At 44.5% G+C, this 25,100-nt stretch overlaps 1 protein-coding gene across 2 annotated transcripts in view; it reads left to right on the forward strand.

Moving 5' to 3' along the window:
- Znf827 (zinc finger protein 827) overlaps window positions 1–25,100 on the forward strand; it is a 164,180-nt gene that overhangs the window by 50,158 nt on the left and 88,922 nt on the right. For both annotated transcript variants that reach the window (XM_021170206.1, XM_029480781.1), the window contains exon 5: window positions 13,807–14,040. In XM_021170206.1, the coding sequence (XP_021025865.1) occupies window positions 13,807–14,040 (234 nt within the window). The remainder of the gene's footprint in view (window positions 1–13,806; window positions 14,041–25,100) is intronic.

Raw genomic sequence — 25,100 nt, forward strand, 5'->3', positions numbered from 1 at the left:
GAGGGTAGGGATGAAAAATGAGGCATCCAGGAAATGATTCAAGATGGAGGGAGCAGGGGGGAGTTACAGGATGCTTGTAACACTGTAAGATGCTCCAATGCCTGGACCTGTTGGGGCTTTTATTCCATCTGGCCCAGGTTTCCATTCCTTAACTTCTCTCTCCTTTTTCACCTCAGCCTCAAGGAAAACAGGATTTTACTCTGTGATTTATAGGAAACAGGATCTACTCTGAGATTTATATTTATTTTTTTTCCCAAAATATGAGGGAAATGGGTGTTCCCCTTTGGCCTTCCCAGATCCTTTAGGATATTCCCTGTAGGGTACTCAGACACGGTGGTGATCGCCTCCACTCCTGGGAGGAGGGCAGACAAGGCTACTTGAAACCCTGTCCCCCCAAACAATAACATAACAATGAAAAATCCCAAGCTGTTACCTATGGCTGATCCCTTTTCTGGTCTCCTACAGTGCAGTCCCAAGTCATTTGGCATAACTTAGTGTGGTGGCTGCTTCCTCTCTTAGCAGACAAGAACAAGCTGAGGAGGGGTGCATAGTATGTTCTAAGGTGTATTCCCTTCTCTCTGAATCCAGATGCTCTCAGGTCTAGAGCATGAACAGGGGATGGAGCCAGGAGGGGGTGTTGCTGCCCGGAAGGCTTGATCTTGGGCTAAAAACACTGGTATCTGAAACAGGGCTCCCGCCGGGCTCAGCTCTGAGCGGCAGCTCTTCCCATCCCACCAGACATTGGGCTGTAATTATTAGCTCCAGCGCGTCTCAGTGAGCATGAGAGAAGGCTCCGGCTGCACAGAGGGAGAAAGAAGCATTTTGTAGGTTGGGGTCTACCCACAGGGAGCACTGTGTGCCAAAGCCTTAAATATTGGGGTCTGTTGTTTTCAACTGTAGGTGGGGGTGGGGAGAGGTTTCTTACAGTTTGGTCGCTGGAGAATTTACAGACTGATCAATTGGCATAAGAAAACAGATAGCAGAGGCACACTGTTTATGCAAAAGGCCCATGCAGCTATTTTATGGAGGCTTACCAGAGGTCCTGAAACCTGACTTGTATGCACTGTTACCTAGCAACCTGTTATAAAGTCACCAGGGAGTGAGATGCATCGGTAATTTTTTTGTGTGTGCATATTTGGATGTAAATGTAAACTTGGTGACTGTGGCAGTGCTGCCCACGGGGAAGAGAAGTTATGTTAAAAGGAAAGGAATATGGTTTTCTGCAGAGATCCCCACCCCCAGCCCTGCCGCTGTCTGCTGTGTGCTCTACCTGGCTCGCTTGGTGGCTGTCTTCCAGGGACTCAGTCCCAGGGAGCTGTGGCTGAGTTTCCTGCTCTTCCTGCCCTCAAATGGTGTGAACTAGAGGCTAGCCCCTGGCCTGGTCTCTCAGCACTATAATGGCGCCATTGTTCTTGGACTGGTCCCCCCCCCTCCCAGGGCTCTGTCCTTGCACCTGCTGGTACCATAGGGTGCAGCTGTTTGTAGGCAGCTAGTCTGGGAGTCTCTGTGCCAGATCCCAAAGACCAAGCACAGTGACAAATTCAAGCGTGGAGACACCTAGTTGTTTCCAAAGAAGAGAGAGAAATCACTTGATGCTTTTTGCTCCTTCGATTAAAGCCGAGCAGAACCTGACTGGATGAGCCCGCCGAGGTCCACGATCACGGGGTGGCATGCAGTTTTAAACACAAGCTAACCCAGTGCTTCTCAACCTGTGGGTCTCAGCTCCCTTCAAGGTCAAGTGACCCGTTTACAAGGGTCACCTAAGACCATCAAAACCAAATATTTACATTATGATCCATAACAGTAGCAAAACTGCAGTTATGAAGTAGCAATGAAAATAGTTTATGGTTGGGGATCATTATGAGGAATTACATCAAAGAGTCACGGGATTAGGAAGGTTGAAAGCCACTGCAACCCTCTGCCAAACTAGAGGTTTCCTGGTTACATGCTTGTGAAACAAAATCCTGTCTCTGAACCACTAGTCATTTTTCCCAATGAATCCTGACTTAACACTCCTCAGTTCTTTGAGGGCCAGGTTGCACCCTAGATCCAGGCTCACAATCATGGTTGGTTCAGCCCAACTGCTAACTATCTGCACTGGTGGGCAAAAAAATAATTCTGTAGACTCTACTCCGGGTTTGGAGCCAGAAGACAGGCTTTCCAGAGCTGTAGCTCTGCTGTTTACACAGGTCTTTCCTGGAAGCCAGAAGACGTATGCAAATTGCTGTATGACAGGGTGACCTACCCCGGGTCACATGACTGGGCGTGTTCCGAGGAGGAGGGCTTACCCAGCCTAGGAAACTACTATTGCTCCAGCTGACCTCGGGCCTGTCTCCCATGGCCAGCAGCAGTTTGTAACCCCCACAGCAAGTTACCTAGGGAGGTTTTATTAAATGCCAGTGCCCAAAGAATGATGAATTCATTAATTGGTCTGGAATAGGCCCCAGACTTTGGTATTTTCCTTACATTCCTTTGGTGGTTCTAGCAGGCATCCAGGACAAAGGTCAGCTGATATGAGATATGGGCACGTTGGGGCTGGAGATGTAGCACAGTTGGTTGCACGCTTGCCTCGCATTCACAAAGCCCTGGGTGCAATCTCCAGCACTACGGGGACAGGAAATAATGATGCCCACCTCTGAGTTCAGCACGAGGGACAGAGAAGCAGGAGGATCAGAAATTTACTCCTCAGCTAATTAGAGAATTAGACCAACCTGGACTACACGAGACTCTATCTCAGAAATGCCAAACGATTCTCAAAACAAACCAAGTACCCTAATTTGGTACTCAGTGCAGCATTTTCCAGTACAGTTCCAGTCTCTGAGTATACCTCTCCTCTCTTTCTCTCTGAACCCATGAGAAGGGCACGATGTTGTGAGTCTGAGACACCTCACTGCAGGTCACAGTTGATGTGAAGGGGAGACCTGGCTGAGTCATGTTCATTGGGCTCTCTGATTTTCCCAGATAGCTATGACATCAGAGATCCTGTTTGAAAATCCCCAGCCTAGACTGGAAGCCTCCAGATACTGGGAGCCACTGGGGAGACGGCTCTTTCAGTGAAGTGTTTATTGGAGCAAGCATGAAAGCAAGGGTTTAGTCCCCAGCATCTGTGTAAAAAAACTGGCGTGGTGGCACAAACCTGGATGGATTCCTGAAGGTCAGTGGCCAGACTGTGCTAATTGTCAAGTCCTCGGTACAATGAGAGGCCCTGTCTCAAAAAACAGAGTGGACAGCTCCTAAAACTGATGCTCAAGGGTGACACCTGGCCTGTATGTGTGCTTATACACACCCCAACACATATACACCTAGCCTATATGTGTGCCTATGCACACCCCAACACATCAACACAGGAACACATACTCACACAAAGAGCATCCTCATTAAAGGAACAAATTACAAGTCTCCTATCATCTTTTTTCTCCAAGATGCCATTTTTCAAGATATAAATTGAATTCTAGCTCCCCAAATTATAACCAAGCAGCTACTTGACAGAAACTTGGCACCTCGCTTGTTGGCAAGGGATATCTTTTTTGTCCCCGGCTTTCCAAAATAAAAGATATAAGTCATTTCGACTATTTTTAATCTGGAAACTGACAAAAAAGTTTTGTGCTGTCTCCCACATCCTATTAGCTCCATAGAATCGTCACCAAAATAATTTTAAGTAGGGAAAGGGAGGCCTTCCAGTGTCCCCTCTCACTTTCAGCTGCACAGAGACAGCTTTGGAAAAGACAGTCACTTGCTCCGTTGTTTCTGGCTTATGGGTGTCTCAGCCATAGTTGTCACTTAGACATGAAAAATGCCCACAAAAGTTTCTGTGTCATAGGGTGCTTGTTTCCCAGAAGCCTTTGTCCCCAAACCCCTGTCCACTGCTCACTATTTCGATGTTTTGGGGAGTGACAATCGGGCTTATGTATAAATGTTAAGACACCCCCTGGAGAAGAGTAGCTGGAGATGACCAGCGATTTAAGTCATCCCCTTTGCCTGGTGGCTCCGATGGCCTTCTCAGCCGCATCTTAACAAACGGGCCTTCTTCCATATAAATGCCAGCCTTGTGCCATTCCCACCCTGAGAGTCTGTGTTGGTAGTCAGGGACTCACACATCACCATGGGGGCATGGCTCCCTGACTGGACTACTTGATAGTCTGCTTTTGAGATTTGGTTTAGCGGCTCTGTTCAGTCCTGCCCTGGCACCCTGGAGCCACGTGACTAAATTCCTCGTGTGAGCAGCTGCAGGAGGAGGACTGTGCGTGCGTGGATAGTCTGAGTGTCGGTTTGAATCCCTGGATTCTATTGAGCTTGGTGATTCCTAAGGTGGGGGAGGGAGGAAGGGAGGGAGAGAGAGAGAGAGAGAGAGAGAGAGAGAGAGAGAGAGAGAGAGAGAGAGAGAGAGAGAGAGGCAGAGGCTGTATTTAACGACTGCTACTGCAGGGACTGAGCAGGATTCTAAGCAAGCAAGCCGAGCCTAGAGCTGTCCACGCTGGTGTTGAACTTTGTGTGGCTGGTGACTCCGGTGACTCCGGTGACTCCCAGGGACTTGCTTTCTGCTGTTGTACCTGCGTCCATGGTGCTGACTCTGCTGTGCTTAGCTCGTGGAACCTCCTAAGAGCACTTTACATGAGAGCACTGTTACCGTTCCATTTCATGGATGAGGAGACTGAGAGAGGCTGAAGGTCTTGTTCACACGCACACAGCTAATAAGTAGAGAGTGGAGTTGAAATCCAGGCCCTGCCCCGAGGAGTCCATATCACAAATTACAAGGTAAAGAAGTAATCATACAGGAAGGTTGGCTCTGTCTCTGCCCTTGGCATGTGCCGAGGATTAGCCAGCTTCCCTAGCACGGAGCCTCCCTCTGACTGTCGTACAGCAGGCATCTTTGGAAGTTTGATTAATTTTTTTGTGTGCTGCTGGGCCTTATGCATGCTAGGCAGCCTCCCTAGCACGAAGCCACACTCCCAGCCATACAGGGTGTATTACTATTTTAGGCTTCCACAAATAGAGTGGTAACAGCAAAGCCAACTTACATTCCTGAAGGCCCTCACCTGTGAGATCTCAAACACGTTACATTGTAACAGTGGAAAATGGTCACCGCTGAAGTTCAGATCTCTCTCTCTCTCTCTCTCTTCCTTCTGTGCTGCCTATGGGTATCTGGTCCTATGGTCCAAAAAAACCAAACCCAAACCAAAACCAAAATAAAACAACAACCAAAACACCTCATTACATTTTATTTATTGTGAGTGTGTGTGTGTGGTCAGAGGACAATTTACAGGATTCAATTGTTCCCTCTCCTTCTGACATGAGGGTTCCAGGAGTTGGATTCAGGATGTCAGGTTTCTGGGCAGGTGCCGTTACCTGATGAGCCACCTGGCCAGCCCTAGAATAATGTTTTAGCTCCGTAGACCTTTGGGGAAATTTATCAGAGACTATTGTATCCATAAAGCTGAAACCTAGCCACTCCTGTCCTCATGGAAGCCATTTCTTCTGCCCCTGTTGTGACTGTCACTAACTTCCACTGCTGCTGTAAGAGCATCATTAATCAGAAGCATTTTCTGGGAACCGGGCCCTGTGCCAACCGCTTGGTTGCAACTTCTCATTTAACCCTCCGCAGCAGCAGAGGGGCAGTGCCACTGAACCTATTCTATAGATGAGAAAGCTGAGACTGGGAGGGCTTGGCTGTAAGAAACACGAGCAACGCGTCAGCCCCGGCTGACTACAAAGGCTTGGCTTGTGACCACTTAATTAGCTATTACCTAATTTTTATTTCTCAGTTAAGTGAACTGTCTTCTGACCTCTGTCTGCCCCGCTGTTTATTTTCCTTGGCTACAAATCATGGCATCATTTCTAATGCTTGTGCTTTTAGTCACTCATCTGGTTACTTCTTTTCTCCCAGTGCCTCTTCAGAAACGTTATCTACACAGTCCCTTCTCTCTGGGCAGCCTTCACGTCGTCCGTAGCCATCTCACCCCTCTCTCCCCCCCAGCCCCAGCCCTTCAAAGCAAAGCTGGTGACTCCAGAACTTTCCTCTGCTCAGCTGGCTTTTTTTGTTGAGGTGCCATCGCACGTATCCAAGGACAGTGCAGAGCTCCTCATCGCCCGCCTAAAGTCCTGACTGCTGGCATTACAGGCATGCGCCACCGCCCCCTGTTATGTGGTAGTAGGGCTTTGTGCTAGGCTAGCAAGCTCCGAACGGGGCTAGTTCCCTTTCTGTTGAGTAGCCAGCTCGCCACTACTCTCAGGAAAAATGAAGGTTCCTGAACACACTCTTGTCATATCCAGCCTTTGCCTTCTCTCCTATTGTTCTGGGGTCTGGTCACTTCAACCGTGAAGTTCCAAGGATGCTTTTTCCTCTTCCTCTTGGGAGGAGCTGGGCTGTTCTGGCAGGAGTCATTGACCATTTCTAAGCCTGCCACAAACCCTAGTTCTTTAGACTCATGGTGATCTGTAGTGACTGAGATCATTTAGGATCTGATCTAGAAACTATGTCTCTCTGTTAATTTAACTAAGATGGCAGGTGCAGCAGTTAAAAGGTGATGTCTGCGGGGTAGGTCTCAGTTCAAAAGGCCACGGGAAGGATGTGGTCCAACCTGTAGGGCTCCTCTCTTGTCCTCTCTGTTAAGGCATTTCACTCTTTGACTATGTTAATAGCATGGATTTTAAATACAGCTTTCACATTTGCACAAGGCTTGAGTGATTTTCCAGGACCCAGTCCTTCCTGCTGTTGACAAGAGAGACATCCTGTCTGTTAAGACGATTACTGCAGATGGCTACTCTTGCTCATTATATGTGGGATTTGTTTTGTTTTGTTTTATTGAGGGTCTCCTGTAGCCCAAATTGGCCTCCCATTCTCTGAGTAGCTGAAGATGACCTTGAATTCAGATACTCTTGTCTGTATTCCTCCTGAGTGCTGGATGACAACCATTCCCACCTTCATACCCAGCTTCGTACCCAGCTTCATATGCTGGCGTTAAGCATAGGTTAGCCTGCAAAGAAAAAAGCTTGTTATTCATGCTTGCGACGACTCCATTTCCCATTGCTACCCTTGACCGTTCTCTGTATCCATTGGCTCCATGTCCGTAATTGTAACTGTCACTGGGGACCTTTGAAGACTTGGTTTGGTAGATTCAGAATCCCGGCCAAGGATTAATCCCTGCAGAGATTGATAAGAAATATAAGACTTTAAAACTTAGGCTATACTGGTTATAAAATAATTTAAGAATACAGAGTAAGGTTTAAAAATTTTTTAATTAATGGTTTAAGAATTCCATATGCATATAGTGTGTTTAATATTTAAAAGTGGCATTCAACTGTCATTGTTATTTAATTAAACGGTGGCCTTATGCTTTCAGAAGACAATTTATTTTTTTCTCACCTAAAGCATATTAAATCATTGAAAAATTCCAGGTCCAAAGTCTGTTCATAGGTGCAGACATGCCTCCTCCTACAGGACATAATTCCTGTGCTTGGTAGAAGCTGGGATACAGTCCCAAAAACTAAGGTTTAATTCTAATTCAGTCATTGACAACTGTGACTTTTAAAAATGTATCATTTTCTGACTCCCTGTTTTCTTATTGTAAAAGAAGGGGATGGAAACACTGTTGGCTTTCTCTTTGTTGTATTTTAAATGTTCAATTAATTCACTTTTCCCAAGAAACCTACTAAATGCAGCCTCTATGTAAAGCACATAGAAGTGGTACTTAAAAAAAAAAAGAACGATTTTACCAGTTTACATTTGTTACATTTATTTTAAAACCTAAGCAGTTAGATTGAAGAGTTATTTGGTGTCGTGGAACATGGTCTTTATAGCAATATTATTGTCTGTTACATTTCTAGATCTGTTTTGCTAAAACATTGTGAGGTAGGAAGGCTCATACTTGCAATCCCAGTATTTGGACAGTTAAGGCCAGCCAGGGCTGTATATAGAGGCCTTAATCCCCCAAACAAACAAACAAACAAACACCCCCAAAATCAATAAAAAGAGAAACAACTTTGTGCAACCCATTGTAGGAAGTGGGAAGTGATGTTTAAGAACTTGTCCTATCGCCACGGGGTCCCTTTAATTATTCAGATGCTGCAATAACTAAGTCTCTCCTTTGGAGTTTGCGAGCGTTCAGCACCTGCTCGTACTCCTTAGTGAAGGGCCAGGCCAGGATCATCCCACACTGGTCAGCACAGCAGAGCTGCGCAGGATTCTGCACTGGCCACTCGGTAACTAGTGGCCTGGTATTTGGGAAGGTTTTACTCTCTTTGGACCTCAGGTTCTTTGTCTGCAGCATGGGGATGGCATTAAGATCCAAAGTGTCACTGGCATTATCAGAAACACTAATCTAGAGAAACACTCATTGTCCCCTGGGCTGTGTACTGTGTGTGATCCATACCAGACAGATCCGACCACATTTATGTATCTTTGCATATCTCTGTCTTGTTTTGTCTACTGGTCATATTCAGAGGGCCACACCCAAGCACATGTTCTAGAACCTACCCTGGCATTTAATTTAAGGCAGGTATGCTCAGGGGACAGCTGGGAATGCCTAGAGAAATATTTTTGTTTTAACAACTGGTAGGAGCTACAGGCACCTAGTCAATAGAGACTAGGCATGTGGTATGTATGGCAGCCCCTTCTCTAGCAGTGATCCAGTCCAGACATCCACACTGCTAAGGTTGAGAAGCTGACTTAAAGAATCCTGCAGGCTCTGGTGGTACTGTGATTGTACAGATTTACAGCAACACTTGCTCACAGGTCTAGGGTTTTACACAGATCAGCAAGCTGCTTCCTTATCATGAGGTATTTCTAGAAGTCTAACAGTCCTGTGGTAGCAGAAGACACTGCATTAACAAAACTAAACTGATTCATCAACACAGCTCATCACCTTAGTGGTCTCTGGTGATTAGACATTTCAGGTGTAATCCTTGCAAGGATATACATGTTAAAATCACCTGTTACATGAATTCAAAAGGAACCTAGAAATTATGTTTGAGACAGACGTTAATTGGAACCCATGAAGCAGATCCTAGGGTTCCTTGAACATTGTTTGAAAATCATGTGTATGAAGTTCTCCTCTCAGGTCTGGCTCTGGCTTAGGATGAGGCAGGCAATGTAATTCCCAGTGGCCAGGCATTGTCACAGACCAGCTTAGCATTCACCCGATGACCAGGCTGGAAACCAAAGCTCCCTCTTCATCTTACACACATGTGTCTCTCTTCATCTTACACACATGTGTCTCTCTTCATACACACATGTGTCTCTCTTCATCTTACACACACGTGTCTCTTTCCTTCAGCAGCTGCAGGGACCGACAGCATGGTACCAATGCAACTGTGTTCCAGTCTCTTTCCCTCTTCCATCCAGGCAAACAGTCCTGGGATCCTAGGCTTTCAGGAAGTACCCTCTCTCCCTTTGTCATTAATACTCCTGGGCTCAGTCCAATTCTTTACTTATTCTCCAAGGCCTGCACTGTGCTGCTTAGGGCAATGTTCCTCTTAAAGGAAGCTGAGTGCCTTGTGAGGAAGCAAGGGCTCTGCACCTCCAGTGTATGCTCTAGAGCCTAGTGCCTCTGTACTCAATCTGTGATTGGCTGGCCATTTGCTAACCTTTGAGTTTCCTCACCTGCAAATATTCATGTTCTCCCTGTGTGCTTGAAAATGGCTTAACTCTCCTTGTAATCATTTAAATGTTTGTTGTGCTCATTATTAAACCAAAGAATGATCTCTCTCTCTCTCTCTCTCTCTCTCTCTCTCTGTGTGTGTGTGTGTGTGTGTGTGTGTGTGTGTGTGTGTGTGTGTGTAGGTCAGAGAACATCTGAACAGCTTGTGAGAGTTTGTTCATGCCCCCCATCACGTGGGTCCCAGTGATTGAACTCAGGACATCAGGCCTGGTGACAAACATCTTTACTCTCTGAGCCACTCCATTTACCAAAGAATGGACTTGAAATAAGTTGTATGGAGCTTTTCTTTGGGAACCAAATCTTAGAAGGCATTTCCTTGTGAACTGAGGACGCCTTGTTTGTTATACAGATTTGTTTGCACCTCATCAATGTCCACCATTGAAGATTGAGGTTCTGGAATTATTTTGGAATTATTTTGCCCACACCCATTCCTTTCCTGCATTCATCTTTATCTTGAGTTGGTTGTTCACACTCATAGAAACTGCCTTTAAAAACTGCCCATTCCACCAAGTACACAGACTTGCAGCTGTACGTGATTTTATAACATGAATGGCTCAGCTCCTAAAGTATCTGGAACAAATAATGAAAGACAGGGGGCCTCTTGATTAGTGAGACTTAATGAGTGAGATGAGTGAGTTAGGTGTGAGCAGTCGAGTGACTTCCAACCTCAAGTTGCTCTGAAAGCCTTTATGGTCTGAGCTCCATGTGTGCACGGACCTTTGTATGTAACACGAATGAAGTAGATATCACAGTAAGCCACAGATCTTAGCTGTTCTTCTAGTGATCCTGTCCCAGCCCTGCCAAGGAAACCATCTTCAATTTTACTTTTCTCTGCATGTATATGTCTTTAAAATTAGCATCACTTGAAAGATGACAATCATTTGGTCATATTAGTTATAAAATTCTGACTTCGTGTACTCATCTCAGTGAATGTATTTCTGATCGTTGACAGAGGAGCTCAGCCTGCCTACTTTTATTTTCCTATCTTCTCTTTATGCCCAAGTACCTTGGAAATGGAACTTGACGAGACAAGTATCTTCCACATGTTTTTCCATTGTGTCATTAGCTACGTTCCACATGTTTTTCCGTTGTGTCGTTAGCTACGTTTATACCTCCTCCACACATTGCAATGCTATGATATTCTTGATACCGTCAGAATGGAAGCCAGGTCAGTAGTACCATGCAAACGTCTATGACAGCAGTGTAGAGCTGGCCTGTTGCTTTCCAACAGCCTTGTCGAAAGTCCGTGAAGCCCACGTTTCACTGACAATGCTGGATGTCTTCTGTTTTGGAAGTCTTTTTATTAACCTTCCTGGAAGGCACTCACGAGTTCCACCAGCATCCGCTCAGTGTGGTTGCCCTCTCTGAAGTTGGAATTTTCCTCAGTATTTTACCTTCCCTAGTCTCATCTGAGAAGGTTAAGCGTGTTTGTAAATAAAAGGCACAGCATGGAAGCAGTTTCCAAGTGTGTAACCATCCACTTTGAATTACCCCTTCTGAAAGGATAGGGAGGAAGGCACACACATGAAAACCATGCTGATTACGGTGTTGTGGCTGAGGAGATCCGCTGAGGAAGGTTTTCTGAAGGTTCTGCAAGGAAGCTGTGGAGACAAGACAGGCACTGTGATGCTCCAGCAGCCTCCCGGGAGGGTGAAGGACCTGGGATGAGGTGGGAACACCCACCTGCAAGATGCTCTAGAGACTGCGGCTGTGCCCTTTGCTTTAGATTTTGATAGCAGTGTCCACAAAGACTGCCCATTTGTGATGCTAGGATCCATGTGGGTCTTCCAGATGTCCCAGTAAGCCCACGGTCTAGGCAGGTAAGCCCATGGTCTAAGCAGGTAAGCCCACGGTTTAGGCAGGTAAGCCCATGGTCGGTCTAGGCAGGTAAGACAGCTTTGACTCAGTCATCCGAGCTTGACCCCGACAAGACATCCAGGGAAAGCAAGTCCGGTTACTTCTGACTGGAATGCCAGGGTTCTTCACTTTTGTCGACCATGGAGCTATTAGCATGCTATCAATGTTGCTGCTTTAGAACAGGCACATTTTACCTTTCAGTAAGTACAGATAGGACTGTATCAGAATAGGACCTGAAATGGGCCAGCCACTGTTCTGTGCTCTTGACATACATCCACTTTAAGAACAGAGGTTAGTGTCTTCGTAAAGCTGACCCTGGAGTCAGGAGAACAGATTATTCACACATTATAATCAGTCAAAACACACTACATAATACTTGATTCATCTGTTAGGGCCACCATAACAAAGCACTGTAGTCTGGGAGTCTTACACCACAGATGTTTATTTCTTATAGTTTTAGAAGCTGGAAGCCCAATGTCAAGTTGTCAGTAGGTTTGATTTCTCCTGAGGCCTCTCTGCTCAGTTTGTAGATGGCTTCTTTCCTATGTCCTCACTTGACCTTTCCCCCGTATAGAGACATCTCTGGTGTTTCTCTTTATAAGTAGAGAAGGAGTCAAATAGTTCTTAGAACCACTGACATTGGATTCTAACCCTACCTTCATGCTTCATTGAGCTAACTTGTGTCCCTTTAAAGCCCTAATGCAAATAAACTCGCATTGGAAAGTTGAAGCTTCAACGTTCCAAGGGATTGGGGAAGGGGAACAATACTGTCCCTAACAGGGTGTTATTAAGTGGTAAGTGTTCATATTTGGGGGAATAAAAAGATTGCAGGAGAGCAAAGAAGATGGGGAGTACAGTCAGGTGAGGGTTGCCATCTTAAACAGGTCAGTCAGTGTGGACCTCACCGAGCAAGTGGTATTTGAACCAGGGCTTTAAAGCTTGGTTTTGTTACAACATAAGGCCCCAGGTGGAGAAGCAGTATGCTGAAAGAAGTCAGGGACACAGACACCTCGGTTCTAGTCCCAGTTCTGCATAGTTGTAACTGTGAGACCTGGAGATGTTCCTCTAGCCCTATTGGGCCCAGTTTGCAAATATGTTATGCCCTTCAAACAGATATTCTACAGTGAGTATCCTTAGAGATGGGAAAAGGCATTGTGGGTGTTTGTGTTGGGGTCTGATTTCCTTGTTCTAGTTTGTCAAGATGGAATAGGCTAGGCTCTTTCTAAGAAGAGCTGCTAAGAATACAGGTTGGAAATAAAAACCAACCAACCAAACAAGCAAAAGCCAAACACATCCTGTGTGGCGCAGCCAACGTTGGTGCTGCATGGGTCATAAGCAGGGATAGGAGGGATGGTATGGCCTTTTCTGTGAGGTGTGCCCAGAGGAGAGGCCTGGCACAGAGTAGCCAGCGCGTGGAAGCCATCCCATGACGGGCGGCTCAGCGCTGTTTTGATCATGCTCTCCACACCAGTTGCCCATGGCTTCAAAAGCATTTAGAAAAAGACCTTAGTGGATAAATTTGGAGTTTGGGTCATAACCACATGGATTTCTCAGTTCTAACAAATATATGTTGATTAGATATAGATAAGATGTTACCCTTAGGGAATTCCAGAGAAGTCTACATAGAAGCTCTTAGAATTCTCCTTGCAACTTTTGTCTAAATTAAAAATTGTTCAAAAATATTTTTTTCTTAGACGAAACCAAAATGAAAGCCCATTTTGTATGTGAAGATGGCCCAGGCTGCAGGCATAGGTTACTGATGGTAACAGTAGAAAGCATATGGCTGCTGTGCGTGGGTCAGTAGTGTCCATTGATAGATAATGAGAGAACAGCGCAACTCTAGTCCTGCTTTTCGTTTTGGCAGATTCTCCGTTATCGACTTTCCGCCCACCCCAGGGTTTCAGGTTTAGATACTGCAGCTTACCCTTGATTTTATGTCAATATTTGACAGCAGAATAATTTCATGAGATGTTGTTTGATGATAGAATTTGCTGGAGAACATGCCAGGGTGCAATAGCAATGTCCAGGGAAGATGACTGAGAGAAACCAAGGAGAAAATGCCCACATGCTTTGAGAAGACAGCACTTCTTAAAACACTCCAGGTTTTATATGCGCTGAAGCTAATACCTACAAGGACAAGGCTCAGGGGGCGCACTGTGTGTGCAGGGCCTACCTTTTCTTTGTGACCCCTTTGAAGTGTGGGGCAATGTAGAGGGGAAATGAATATATATATATATATATCTATATATCCCTTTCTTTCTCTTCTTCTTTCTTATTCTTATTTTTTTTTTAGCTGCAAACCAGAAGGAGCCTATGAATCTTAATTTTAAAGTGAAGGAGGAGCCGAAGGAAGAGGAGTCCCTGAGCATGCCTTTGCCTCGCTCCAGCTACGTGTTCAGCCCGGAACCGGAAGTGTCAACCCCAAGCGTCTCCGAGGACCCACTTACACCCCAGGAAGGCAAGGGGAGTGTGTTAAGGCGGGACATGTCGGCCAAGGCTGCCTCAGAACTTCTCATGAAACTCTCAGGTATCCGATATATTAAAAAATATTTCCATTCTGGTCACTTCACGTGCAAGCCAACTGGACCGTTTCTTGCATGGCTTATCTTTAACCCGATGGTGATGATAGTGGGAAAAAGGTGGATTTAAGGAATGATCAGGTCGCTTGGCTTCAGTTTCTGTGTTATATGCATGAATTTGTTTCTATCTGTGCTGTACCTGGCTAGACATTGACCTCGGTTCCTGTGTTAGACGTGTGTGACTGTTAGCTTTTTACTGTGCTGTACCTATCTAGATACGGCCTTCTCTTTCTGAATATTATTAGAAATGGTTAGAAAACATTACCAACATCAGAGACCGATCATGACTTTAAATGGGATTCTAATAACATTCACAGGATTTCTTCTAATTGGACGAAATCTGTCTTAAGAGAGGATCCCACCGTCTCCTTGCATTTATACTATAATCTGTAAGGACCATTAAAATATCTTCCTTGGCCTGGTGAGAAGCCGAGGTGGCACTCAATGCCATTCTCAACAAAGTAGCCATTAGCAAGTATAAGACTAGAGGCCTGCCTAGTGGGATGCTCCAGTTATTAACCTGATCCTAAGATGAATGGATGGCTCCACTAATACCTAGATGTAATCTCAAACTATTGGATATAAGAAAAGTTGTGCTATAAATTAAAGCTAGTGTATTTTGGATTTTTGGTATAAGTTTCTACCTGGACCTCTGAAACAGGTAGAAAATTTAGTGGGTTGTTTTTTTGTTTGGTTGGTTTTTGTTTTTGTTTTTGTTTTGTGTGTGGCAGGGTATGACTTTCAGAACATGAGAAATGGCTATATTGGTAATCATACCTGCCAAGTCATAGCTGCACTCCGTTCATTAACTCCTGAAGGTAATTTTTAGGAACTGTGTTTGAAATGCTAATATGAATCAAAAGCTGTTTTTCATTGGGAACTTGCTGTGCTTGGGGGGATGAAAGCAAGAACTGTCTTAGCGGGACGCCCCTGTGATCTGTAATTTCATCAGCAATTCTGACGGTGTTGCTGGTTGTCTACTAGTAGCTTGGAAGGCAAGAAATTAATCGTGATTTGCTTGGAGTCAGCATCTCAGAACAGTTGAAATTCCTGTATCTGCCATTTGGTGGGGTTAAGAATTCTTGTCTTTGATGTTAATTCAAAGCACACTGGAATTTGAGGGGAGCATGATTTGCTAGCAGTAACATGTGATAGAAGAACAAGAACTGTGGTTTTCTTGTAACTCCATTTGCCCAAACTTCCCAGTGATGGCATAGTGGTGTATCTTACCCTAATGGAGGTCTAGCAAGACCCCAAAGCTGGAAAGTGAGACAGTCATATATGAGCCAATATAATTTAGTGTATCATGTCTCCCTCCTGTGCCAGAATGTCTCAGGATGGAGTTATCCTTCTGTTGAGGCTGCTTAGCCTCTTTTCTCCCAGAGGTAGCTCTCCCCATGCAATGGCTTAAACTCTCTGTCTCATTATTAATTCCTGTGCCCTCCCTGAGAGTGGACTCTGCCCAGTGATCATGCCATTTCAGAATTTACCTTCTAGCTGGTATTAGCTGCTATAGAGCAGAGAAGGCTGGTACCACACTAAAAGAGGTTAGAAGAGCAAGCCAGTGAGATTTCTGGACAGATGTTTCTTTAAGGAAAACATTTATCTTTATCGCCTTCTGGGTGATATGTTTTCAGAGATTGAAATAGGAAATTATTTTCTAGATAATAATGAGACCCCACCCCGTCTCCCCAGAAAGAAATGCTGCTGTGAACATTTAATGATATTTGTGGGTCACGAGGGCTTCTTTTATGTATGTGAATTGACTTTTACTGAGTGTATGTGCAATGGGATTCAGTAATAGCGGAATGATACCATAGTACCATTTCTGAAAGGCAGCCATCATCCTTCATACTGTGGAAAGAAACTTGCATGAAGATTGTGAACTATTCTCTTTTTTTTCCTCCTGAAAAAAAATTTCTATATAGATGAGACTTGGGTCAAGGATACATGCATCAAAGATCCCAGAGTTTTTATGCTCTCTGGGGAGGTATTTTACACTATAGTCTTTGGGTGCATCAGTACTTGTTGTTGTTTGTTTTTATTTTTGTTTTTTGTTTCCCAAGACAGGGCTTCTCTGTGTAGCTATGGCTGTCTCTGAACATGGCTCTGTAGAATAGGCTGTCCTTCAACTCAGAGATCCATTTGCCTCTGCCTCCCGAATGCTGGGATTAAAGGTGTGCACTACCACTGTCCAGTTAATGCTATTTTCCTTAATTTCATGAGCAGGTGAGGTCTCCCTGGAAATAATTACCAACAAAGTAGCGTTGAGACACGTTTAAGGCTAGAGAATTTCCTGGTGGGATATTACAGTAAGTCACATGACTGTAATTCTTTATGGTTATCTAAGTGTAGCCTCTGCCTATCCAGTAAGCAACGAAACCCATTCAGAGAATCAGAGCATTGCATTGCTCTTGCATACTGTGGTCAGGTGAACATTTTTTTCAAGGTCCTAAGGAAGGTGAGTGGGTTAAAAGCAAATGTCTTTTCATTCCAAAGCAGTGAGGTAAGAAGGGCATTCCCTTCCTTAGGAGTGAAGTGGGCATTGAGCCCTGTGGAGAGGAAGATGCCTGTAATTCCAGGAGGATTGTAAGCTTTGAGTCCATCCTGGACTGGGTAGTGAGGTCCTGTCACAACAAGTTGAACATCAGTGTTTCTCTTCACCACTAGATTAAGGATTTCGCAAAAAGGATGCTAGGAAGAAGTTTTACGATCTCTGTCTTCAAGATAGAGTTTTAAGGGTTTGAAGGCGCATGCCCTGAAAGATACTCAGAGCCTTCGGATTCCCTCATAGATGAGAGTAGGTATGCATTTCCCAACGCCTCTGAACAGAGCTAGCGTGGCCTTTACCTCCAGAGTCTTGTTCGAGGCAATCTGTGGGCAGGTGTCCTCATGTCTTCCCAACCTGTACAATCCCATTTACAGCCTCTGTCATTTTCTGCAGAATCGTTTGGTTAGGAAGAACCTGTTTGAATAACTATACCCATCCGTTGTGGGAGGCATTCAGTCAGGGACTGAAGCCACAGCGCCCTACAAAGGATCCACACACTCTCTAGCCATGATGATGCTTCATTTATGACTCAGCACAGTAAGGGATTAGCAAACACAGAAATTTCTTTTGCTTGTTGTATTTTAAGACCAGGTCTCACTGTATAGCCCGAGCCGGCCTGGAACTCACTGTGTAGCCCAGGCTGGCCTGCAATTCACAGAGATCTGTCTGCCTCTCTCTGCGTTCACTGCCCCACCTGGCTACAACAGTGTATTATAATACAAGTTGTTCAAATCTATTAATAGTCTGTTGTGGAATTATTATTTACTATTTTGGGAACACCGTTGACTGAAGTAACTGACAGCATGGAGGTTGAACCCTCAGATGAGGGAAGAAGACGGTAGATAGTGTTATCGTAACAACAGTGCCTGGGAGATACTTTGCTTCATTTCTGTTTTGACCTGAAGAATGGCGAAGGAAAAGGATTTTCTTTCTCTCTTTTCTTACTAACTTTCTTATGTAGGTTTCCAGTGAGTTAACAAGAAGCAGCTAGTCAGTGATTTGGGCTGTCTCTTGTTTCCATGTTTAAAGTAGCTGAGGTTCATTCTGTAAGGCTGAATGGTTGGCCCAGGCACACATCACAGCAGACGTTCCTATGTGGAGATGCCTGCATAGGCTGGGTGCTTACCAAGTGGACATTTAGTGTTCTGGGAGGGTGGGGAGACACACGTGAGTTAGAACCAAGCTAAACCTCCCACGGCCTCTGTATAGGGAGGCTCTTGAGTTCTCTTCTTTACTATGGTTCTGATTCCCTTTCTAGTTGTTAGTTATGCAGGTCAGTGCCTGACAGCTGAACCGAGTAAATTAATGACCATAAAGAAAGCAGCCCACTATGATGAAAAACTGTATGTCTGTGGCTACCTATTACGTGACACTTAGCAGTGGACCCTTGTATATCTAGAGGTAAGGAAGGGCCTGTTGGCAGACGTGTCTGATGTCTGTCCTGTTACTCTGTCAGACTTCTGTGAGGCAGCAGAATGTCCAGAAATGAGCCTTTGGGTAGACAGGACAAGGAAGGACAGGAACCGAGACGATACAGCAACATGCACAGCACTCCAGACTTGGAGGAACAAGTCTACGGACTGCTTTATTCCAGCACTGGTTGGAAGTGTGCTTAGGTCTTCAAATTGGTTTCCTCTCCTTTCTGGTAGAGGCTCAGTGGAACCTAGCCCCAATTTGCAGAGCCACTAGGACATGGGAGACTCACATTCCGAGGCCTGCTCTGGGTTTTTGTGTGAAGACCCTGTACCTCTGCAGAAGCCACTGGCAGCCTGTTTTGAGACTCCTTCCTAGTGACCTGGACAGCTAAGGCTTTATAGCCCAGTGTGCGGGGAAAATAGCTAGGGGAATGAGTTTGGTCCATCTGAAGAGAATGCTTCAGGTTGAAGCTGATGTGAAACAAAGCTCTGTTAAATGTCCTCATTTCTTTTAGAAAAAGAACCAATTCTTCCATGGTGAGTCCTGTCATTTTTTATGAAACGACAGTATCTAGAACCATCACTTTTGAAGAAGGGCATCTCTATGTGACAGGCTAAGTCATGGTGCTTGGGAGCTTCCCAGAATACCTCTTGCTAGTGCCCATTGCAGTTACATCTAGGAATTATTTCTGGACGTGTTTTTAGAGAAAATCTCCCTACACCACCCCAAACAGCATCAAGCACCATGTTGTAGGCTTCTTTGTTCTGAAGAATTTCTTGAGATAAATGAGAAATTTCAGCAAAATTAATTTTCAGGCTGAAATTTTTTTTCTGGTATGTGCTATTTTCCCCCCTTTTGAAAAGGGGTGGTACTTTTTTGTAAGCTTTTATTTAGTCTTTCGTCTTTGTGAGATGTTCATGCATGAGTCCACTGTATTTCCACGTAACCACGTTGAGCAGCATGTCTTTAGTCAGTCAACTGTCCTCCACTCTAACAAATACATGCCGTAATCAGTTTACAAAGGAAAGCGTTTGTTTTGGCTCCGAGTTGGAGATTCTAGTTAGTGAGTAATAAGTCCCATTGTGTGGGCTGCAGCGAGCCAGCAGCACGCTGTGGCGAGTGTTCCAGCAGAGCATGGTCAGAAGGAAGAGAGAGGAAAAAGAGCCCAGGCTCTCACAGTCACCTTGGAGGGCACGCCCCAGTGACCTGAAGACTTCCTCTAGTTCCCACCTGCCTAAGGCGCCCCCATCCCTGCTGTGCCACTTGGGGATCAGCCTTTAAGACACGGGTGTTGGAGGCACTTGTAAGATACAAGCTAGAGCATAATGCGGGGCACCAGTAATAATCTGTAAGAATAAAAGTTATTCTTTACTTTATCACCACAAAACTTGCCTTCATCAGACTGACAAGTTGCAAAATTGAGTAGTGGAAAAGATGTAAGACCTGTAAAACATTTTTAAAGATTAGTATTATTATTATTACTATTATTATTATTTACACAGAACCCTACATAGCCCTGGCTGTCCTGGAATTCACTATGTGGTCCAGGCTGGCTTTGAACTTATATAGATCCACCATCCTCTGTCTACTTAGTGCTGGGAGTAGAGGCGTGCCCCACCTCACCCAGTCCTAGAACATTTTAAACCTAAATTTACATTGTTCTTATGCCTCTACTTGCCTGCAAACTATGGCTGAGCATATAATAGCAGATTTGTGTAAAGTGGTTAAGGATTGGGCTTGACAGAGGCTGGGGACCTTGACTGCTGAGGCAAAGAGCTCATGTTCCATCCCAGGGGGCTGCAGATTGGAAGAAGACAACCCAAGGGTTGACCTCTGACCCTACACATGCGCAGTGGCAGAGGCATACACCCACACCCCCCCACCCACCCACCCACACATACACACACCCACACACACACACACACATACACACACACACACAAGTAAATGTAAAAATACTGTTAAGTAATTTGGAGCTATTAATAGGAAGCTATTTTTTCTATTTGTTTTATTAATTCTTTCTACTTTCCACATTCTCAAACTCACACTGCTGACGTATCTGACAATATAAAAACAGCGGCACAATCAGACTAAAATTGGAAACTACTTTTTCTTTGCATATTTCTGAACACATGGTAAGGTTTATTGAATGTGCGTTGCACTGCAGATATAAATACTTCAGGTTGTGCTTTATAAATGATTCCAGATTTTTAAAAAAAAAAAATGCTATCTCAATTAAAAAAAAGAAAGAATTTTTCCTGAGCCAGGTTTCCTCTCTGGAGACAGAGACAACAAGATGCAGAAGGATCTCAAGTTTTTGGACAGCCTGAGCTCCCCTGAAGGCTGGGGACATGGCTGCTTCAGTGAGCTGTGAGGTCATGATTCTGATACACAGTAGGGTGTTTTGTGTGCACCTGGTATCCAAGCACTGGGAGGAGGGGGGAGAGACAAGTGGCTCTCTGAGGCTCAGCGACTGGCCATTGGTCACTGTCCCACCTCTACTGCCCCAGCCTCAGCGACCACTGACTAATCAATGGTCGGTTTTAGTAGAGTTGCTTACTGGGGACTCTTTGTATGCATGAACTCATGCTTACATGGCCCATCTGTCATGTTGTAAAATTGATTCTTGTTGTTAAATAACATATTATTTATTTTGGGAGTGGGGAGCTCTGCTGTGCAGGTCAGAAGACCACTTGTGGGAGTTGTTTCTCTCAACCAAGTGAGCCCAAGGATTGAACTCAGGTTGCCGTGCTTGATAGCAGGCATCTTTACTTGTTGGCCTATCTCATTGCCTCCTAGGTATCCATCCTGTATTCTTATTTTACGGCTGAATGCTGCCAATTGTATGGCTACATTGTATTTTCTTTATCTTTTAATGGAGACATGGTCTGTGTTCCAGTCTTTGCTACTATGGATATTCCTGTACAGGTTTCTGTGTGGACGTATGGTTTAAATCCCTAGGCACCTTGTAATTGGTGGGCTGAATGGAATTCCCTTTAACATTTTGAAGAGCTCCTAAGAATTTTTTCCAAGGCAGCAACAGCATTCTGCATCCCTGGTAGTAATGTATGAGCTTGCAATTTCTGCATATCCTTCTGAAAACTCGTTACCATCCGTCTTACCAGCACCACCATGATGGCACAACCTAGCAATTTCACTGTGGCTTAGATTTGTGAATCCTGTGGCATCTCATGGAGTGAGTTGCAGATGCTACTTAACACTTGAACGTCTTTGAAGAAACATCCATTCGAGTTCTCTGTCCAGTCTTTACATGGCTTACCTTTAAAGAAATAATTGGCTTGTTAAAGCTTCTCATGTTCTGGAGGTAAGCCATACCGGAGAGATGAGAGCTAGATTTCTTTTCTTATTCTGCTAGGTTTGCGTGATTTGCAACACAGAAGTGTTACAGTTGATAGAGTCCGGTTCAGTTTTTGTTCTTTTTGTTGCTTATGAGCATCGTTATATTCCTTGTAATTCTAAAAATTAAGTAAATGCTGACTTGTTTAATACTAAAAAGAAAACCCATCTTCACTTATATTATCAAAGCACATTTGATTTAAGCCTCTGAGGTCTAATTTATTGAATTCTGCCTGTCCAGTTAGGTTGACTGCTGTCTCTCTCTCTCTTAGGTTTTTTTTTTTTTTTTGTATGTAGGGTGATGACAAATTATTTTTGCATGTCAGCTTTCTAAGTGATTTCTAATGGATGCATCCAGCTGTGGGTTTGTAACTAATGCCCGGGACGAGTTTCTCACTGCCATGTCCACTTTTTCCCCCATTCATTAATTTATTTCACTTTACATCCCCAATTGCAGCCCCTCCCTCTTTTCCCACTTCGATTCTCACAAGCTCTCTTCACGAATTATCCCCTCCCTTTGTCTTCATGTATGTGTATGTGTGTGTGTATGTGTATGTGTGTGTGTGTATGTGTATATGTTTGTGTGTACTTGTGTGTGCATGTTTGTGTGTATGTTTGTGTGTATGTATGTGTGTATGTAGATGTAGATGTATTCATATAGTCCATAATTGGTGACTAATCTACATAAGGAATTACACTTTTAATAGTAAAAAGGGAGCTACATGAAATATCATATTTATATACTTTTTCTTTTATTGGATATTTTCTTTATTTACATTTCAAATGTTATCCCCTTTCCAGGTCTCCCTTCTGGAAACCCCCTATCCCATCCCCCCTCCNCCTGCCTCTATGAGGGTGCTCCCCCACCCACCCACCCATTCACTCCCACCTCACCGCCCTAGCATTCCCCTACACTGGGCATCGAACTCCTTCAGGCCCAAGGGCCGCTCCTCTCACTGATGTCCAATAAGGCTGTCCTCTACCACATATGCGGCCAGAGTCATGGGTCCCTCCATGTGTACTCTTTGGTTGGTGGTTCAGTCCCCAGGAGCTCAGAGGGGTCTGGCCCGTTGACACTGTTGCTCCCCCCATGGGGCTGCAAACCCCTTCAGCTCCTTCAGTCCCTTCTCCAACTCCTCCATTGGGGACCCCACACTCATTCCAATGGTTGGCTGCGAGCATCCGCCTCTGTATTTGTCAGGTTCTGGCAGAGACGATCAGGAGACACACATATCAGGCTCCTGTCAACAAGCACTTCCCAGCATCCGCAATAGCATCCAGGTTTGGCAACTATATATGGGATGGATCCCCCAGTGGGAAAGTCTCTGGATGGCCTTTCCTTCAGTCTCTGTTCCTTACTTGTCTCCATATTTCCTCCTGTGAGAATTTTGTTCCCCCTTCTAAGAAGCATTGAAGCATCTACACTTTGGTCTTCCTTCTTCTTGAGCTTCGTGTGGTCTGTGAATTGTATCTTGTTTTTTCTGAACTTTTGGGCTAATATCCACTTCTCTGAGGTAGTGTTTGTCTTTGACATTGAGGTGCATTTCCTGTATGTAGCAAAATGCGAGGTTCTGTTTATGTATCTATTCTGTTAGTCTATGTCTTTTTATTGGGGAATTGAGTACATTGTTGTTAAGAAATATTAAGGTATAGTGATTGTTGCATCCTGTTATTTTTATTGTTAGAGGTGGAATTATGTTTGTGTGGCTATCATCTTTTGGGTTTATTGAAAGAAGATTACTTTCTTGCTTTTTCTAGGGTGTAGTTTTGTGTTGGAATTTTCCATCTATTATCCTTTATAGGGCAGGATTTGTTGAAAGATACTGTGTGCTTTGGTTTTGTCATGGAATAGCTTGGTTTCTGCATTTATGGCGATAAATCTATATCTATATCTTCTATACCTATTATCCTATTGAGAGGTTTGCTGGGTGTAGTAGCCTGGGCTGGCATTTGTGTTCTCTTAGGGTCTGTATGACATCTGCCCAGGTTCTTCTAGGTGTCATAGTCTCTGGTGAGAAGTCTGCTATAATTCTGATAGGTCTTCCTTTATATGTTACTTGATCTTTTCCCTTACTGCTCTTAATATTCTTTCTTTCTTTAGTGCATTTGGTGTTTTGATTATTATGTGACGGGAGGAATTTCTTTTCTGGTCCAATCTATTTGGAGTTCTGTAGGCCTCTTGTATGTTTATAGGCATCTCTTTCTTTAGGTTGGGAATGTTTTCTTCTCTAATTTTGTTGAAGATATCTACTGGCCTTTTACGTTGGAAATCTATGCTCTCTTCTATACCTATTATCCTTAGGTTTGGTCTTCTCATTGTGTCCTGGATTTCTAGATGTTTGGGGCTAGGAGCTTTTTGCATTTTGCATTTTCTTTGACTGTTGTGTCAATGCTTTCTATGGTATCTTCTACACCTGAGATTCTCTCCTATATCTCTTACATTTCTATTTCCAGGATTGTCTCCCTTTGTAAATTCTTTATTGTTTTTATTTCCATTTTTAGATCCTGGATGGTTTTGTTCAATTCCTTCACCTGTTTAATTTTGTTTTCCTGTAATTCTTTAAGGCATTTTTGTGTTTCCTCTTTAAGGGTTTCTACCTGTTCACCTGTGTTCTACTGTATTTTTTAAGGGAGTTATTATGTCCTTCTTAAAGACCTCTGTCGTCATCATGAGATATGATTTTAAATCAGTCTTGCTTTTCTGGCGTGTTGGGGTATCCAGGGCTTGCTGTGGTGGGAGCACTTGGTTCTGATGATACCAAGTAGCCTTGGTTTCTGTTGCTTATGTTCTTGCCCTTGCCTCTCCCCATCTGGTTCTCTCTGGTGTTAGCTGGTCTTGCAGTCTCTAACTGTGACTTGTCCCTCCTAAAAGCCTGTGTATCAGAACTCCTGGGATACCAGATCTCTCTGGGACAAATTTGGGTATGGAGAGCTGTGGCACAGGGTCAGTTTGGGTGTGCATACAGAAACCGGAAGGATCCTGTCCCCAGCTCTTCCTTGGTTCCTGTGTCCTGTCTCTGGACGGTGCTTCTTGATCCTGGAATTTGAGCAGAAGTGGTAGTCTTACCTGAGCTTACAGGTATGCCAGCACTCCTGGGAGCCCAGCTCTCTCCTGGCAGTATTTGGGAATGGAGAACTGTGGCACAGGATCAGTCCTGGGCACAGACAGAAACCGGAAGGTATATTTATATTTTATATAAATAAGCAACAAGTCACTTTAACAGGACCAAACCAGTGTGTTCCTATGCAAAGATGTGGTTGGTCTCTTGGAGGGCTAGCAGTCTTGTTGAGCTCAGTGGACACACAGTGCTGTCATTCTTCTGTCCATTTAAGTAGGACTGAGTGAGTAGCCACTGTCTACAGCCCTGGAAGCATGGCCCCTCTCTGCTAAAAGGAGAGAGGGCGCACCCTGCTTATACAGTCAATTTCATTCCGTCTCTAGCCAGGGCCAGAAGAGCCCTTCTGTTATTTTATAATCCTGCATACTCCTCACTAATCCTTAGACGCCTGCACATGAATGGTGGTTGCTGCCTGTTGCATCCCACCCGATAGGGGAGCTTTACAAACGCAAGCCCCCAGGGCCTGTACCCCTGTACCTCCGTTTCCCCCTTTTAGCCCTCGTCCCTCTGGCCACCCTTTATGCTTTCTTAACCAGCTTCCTCCTGCCTCCCACACTGAAGCCTG

The sequence above is a fragment of the Mus caroli genome, chromosome 8 (genome assembly GCF_900094665.2).
Source record: "Mus caroli chromosome 8, CAROLI_EIJ_v1.1, whole genome shotgun sequence".
NCBI classification, from domain to species: Eukaryota; Metazoa; Chordata; class Mammalia; order Rodentia; family Muridae; genus Mus; species Mus caroli.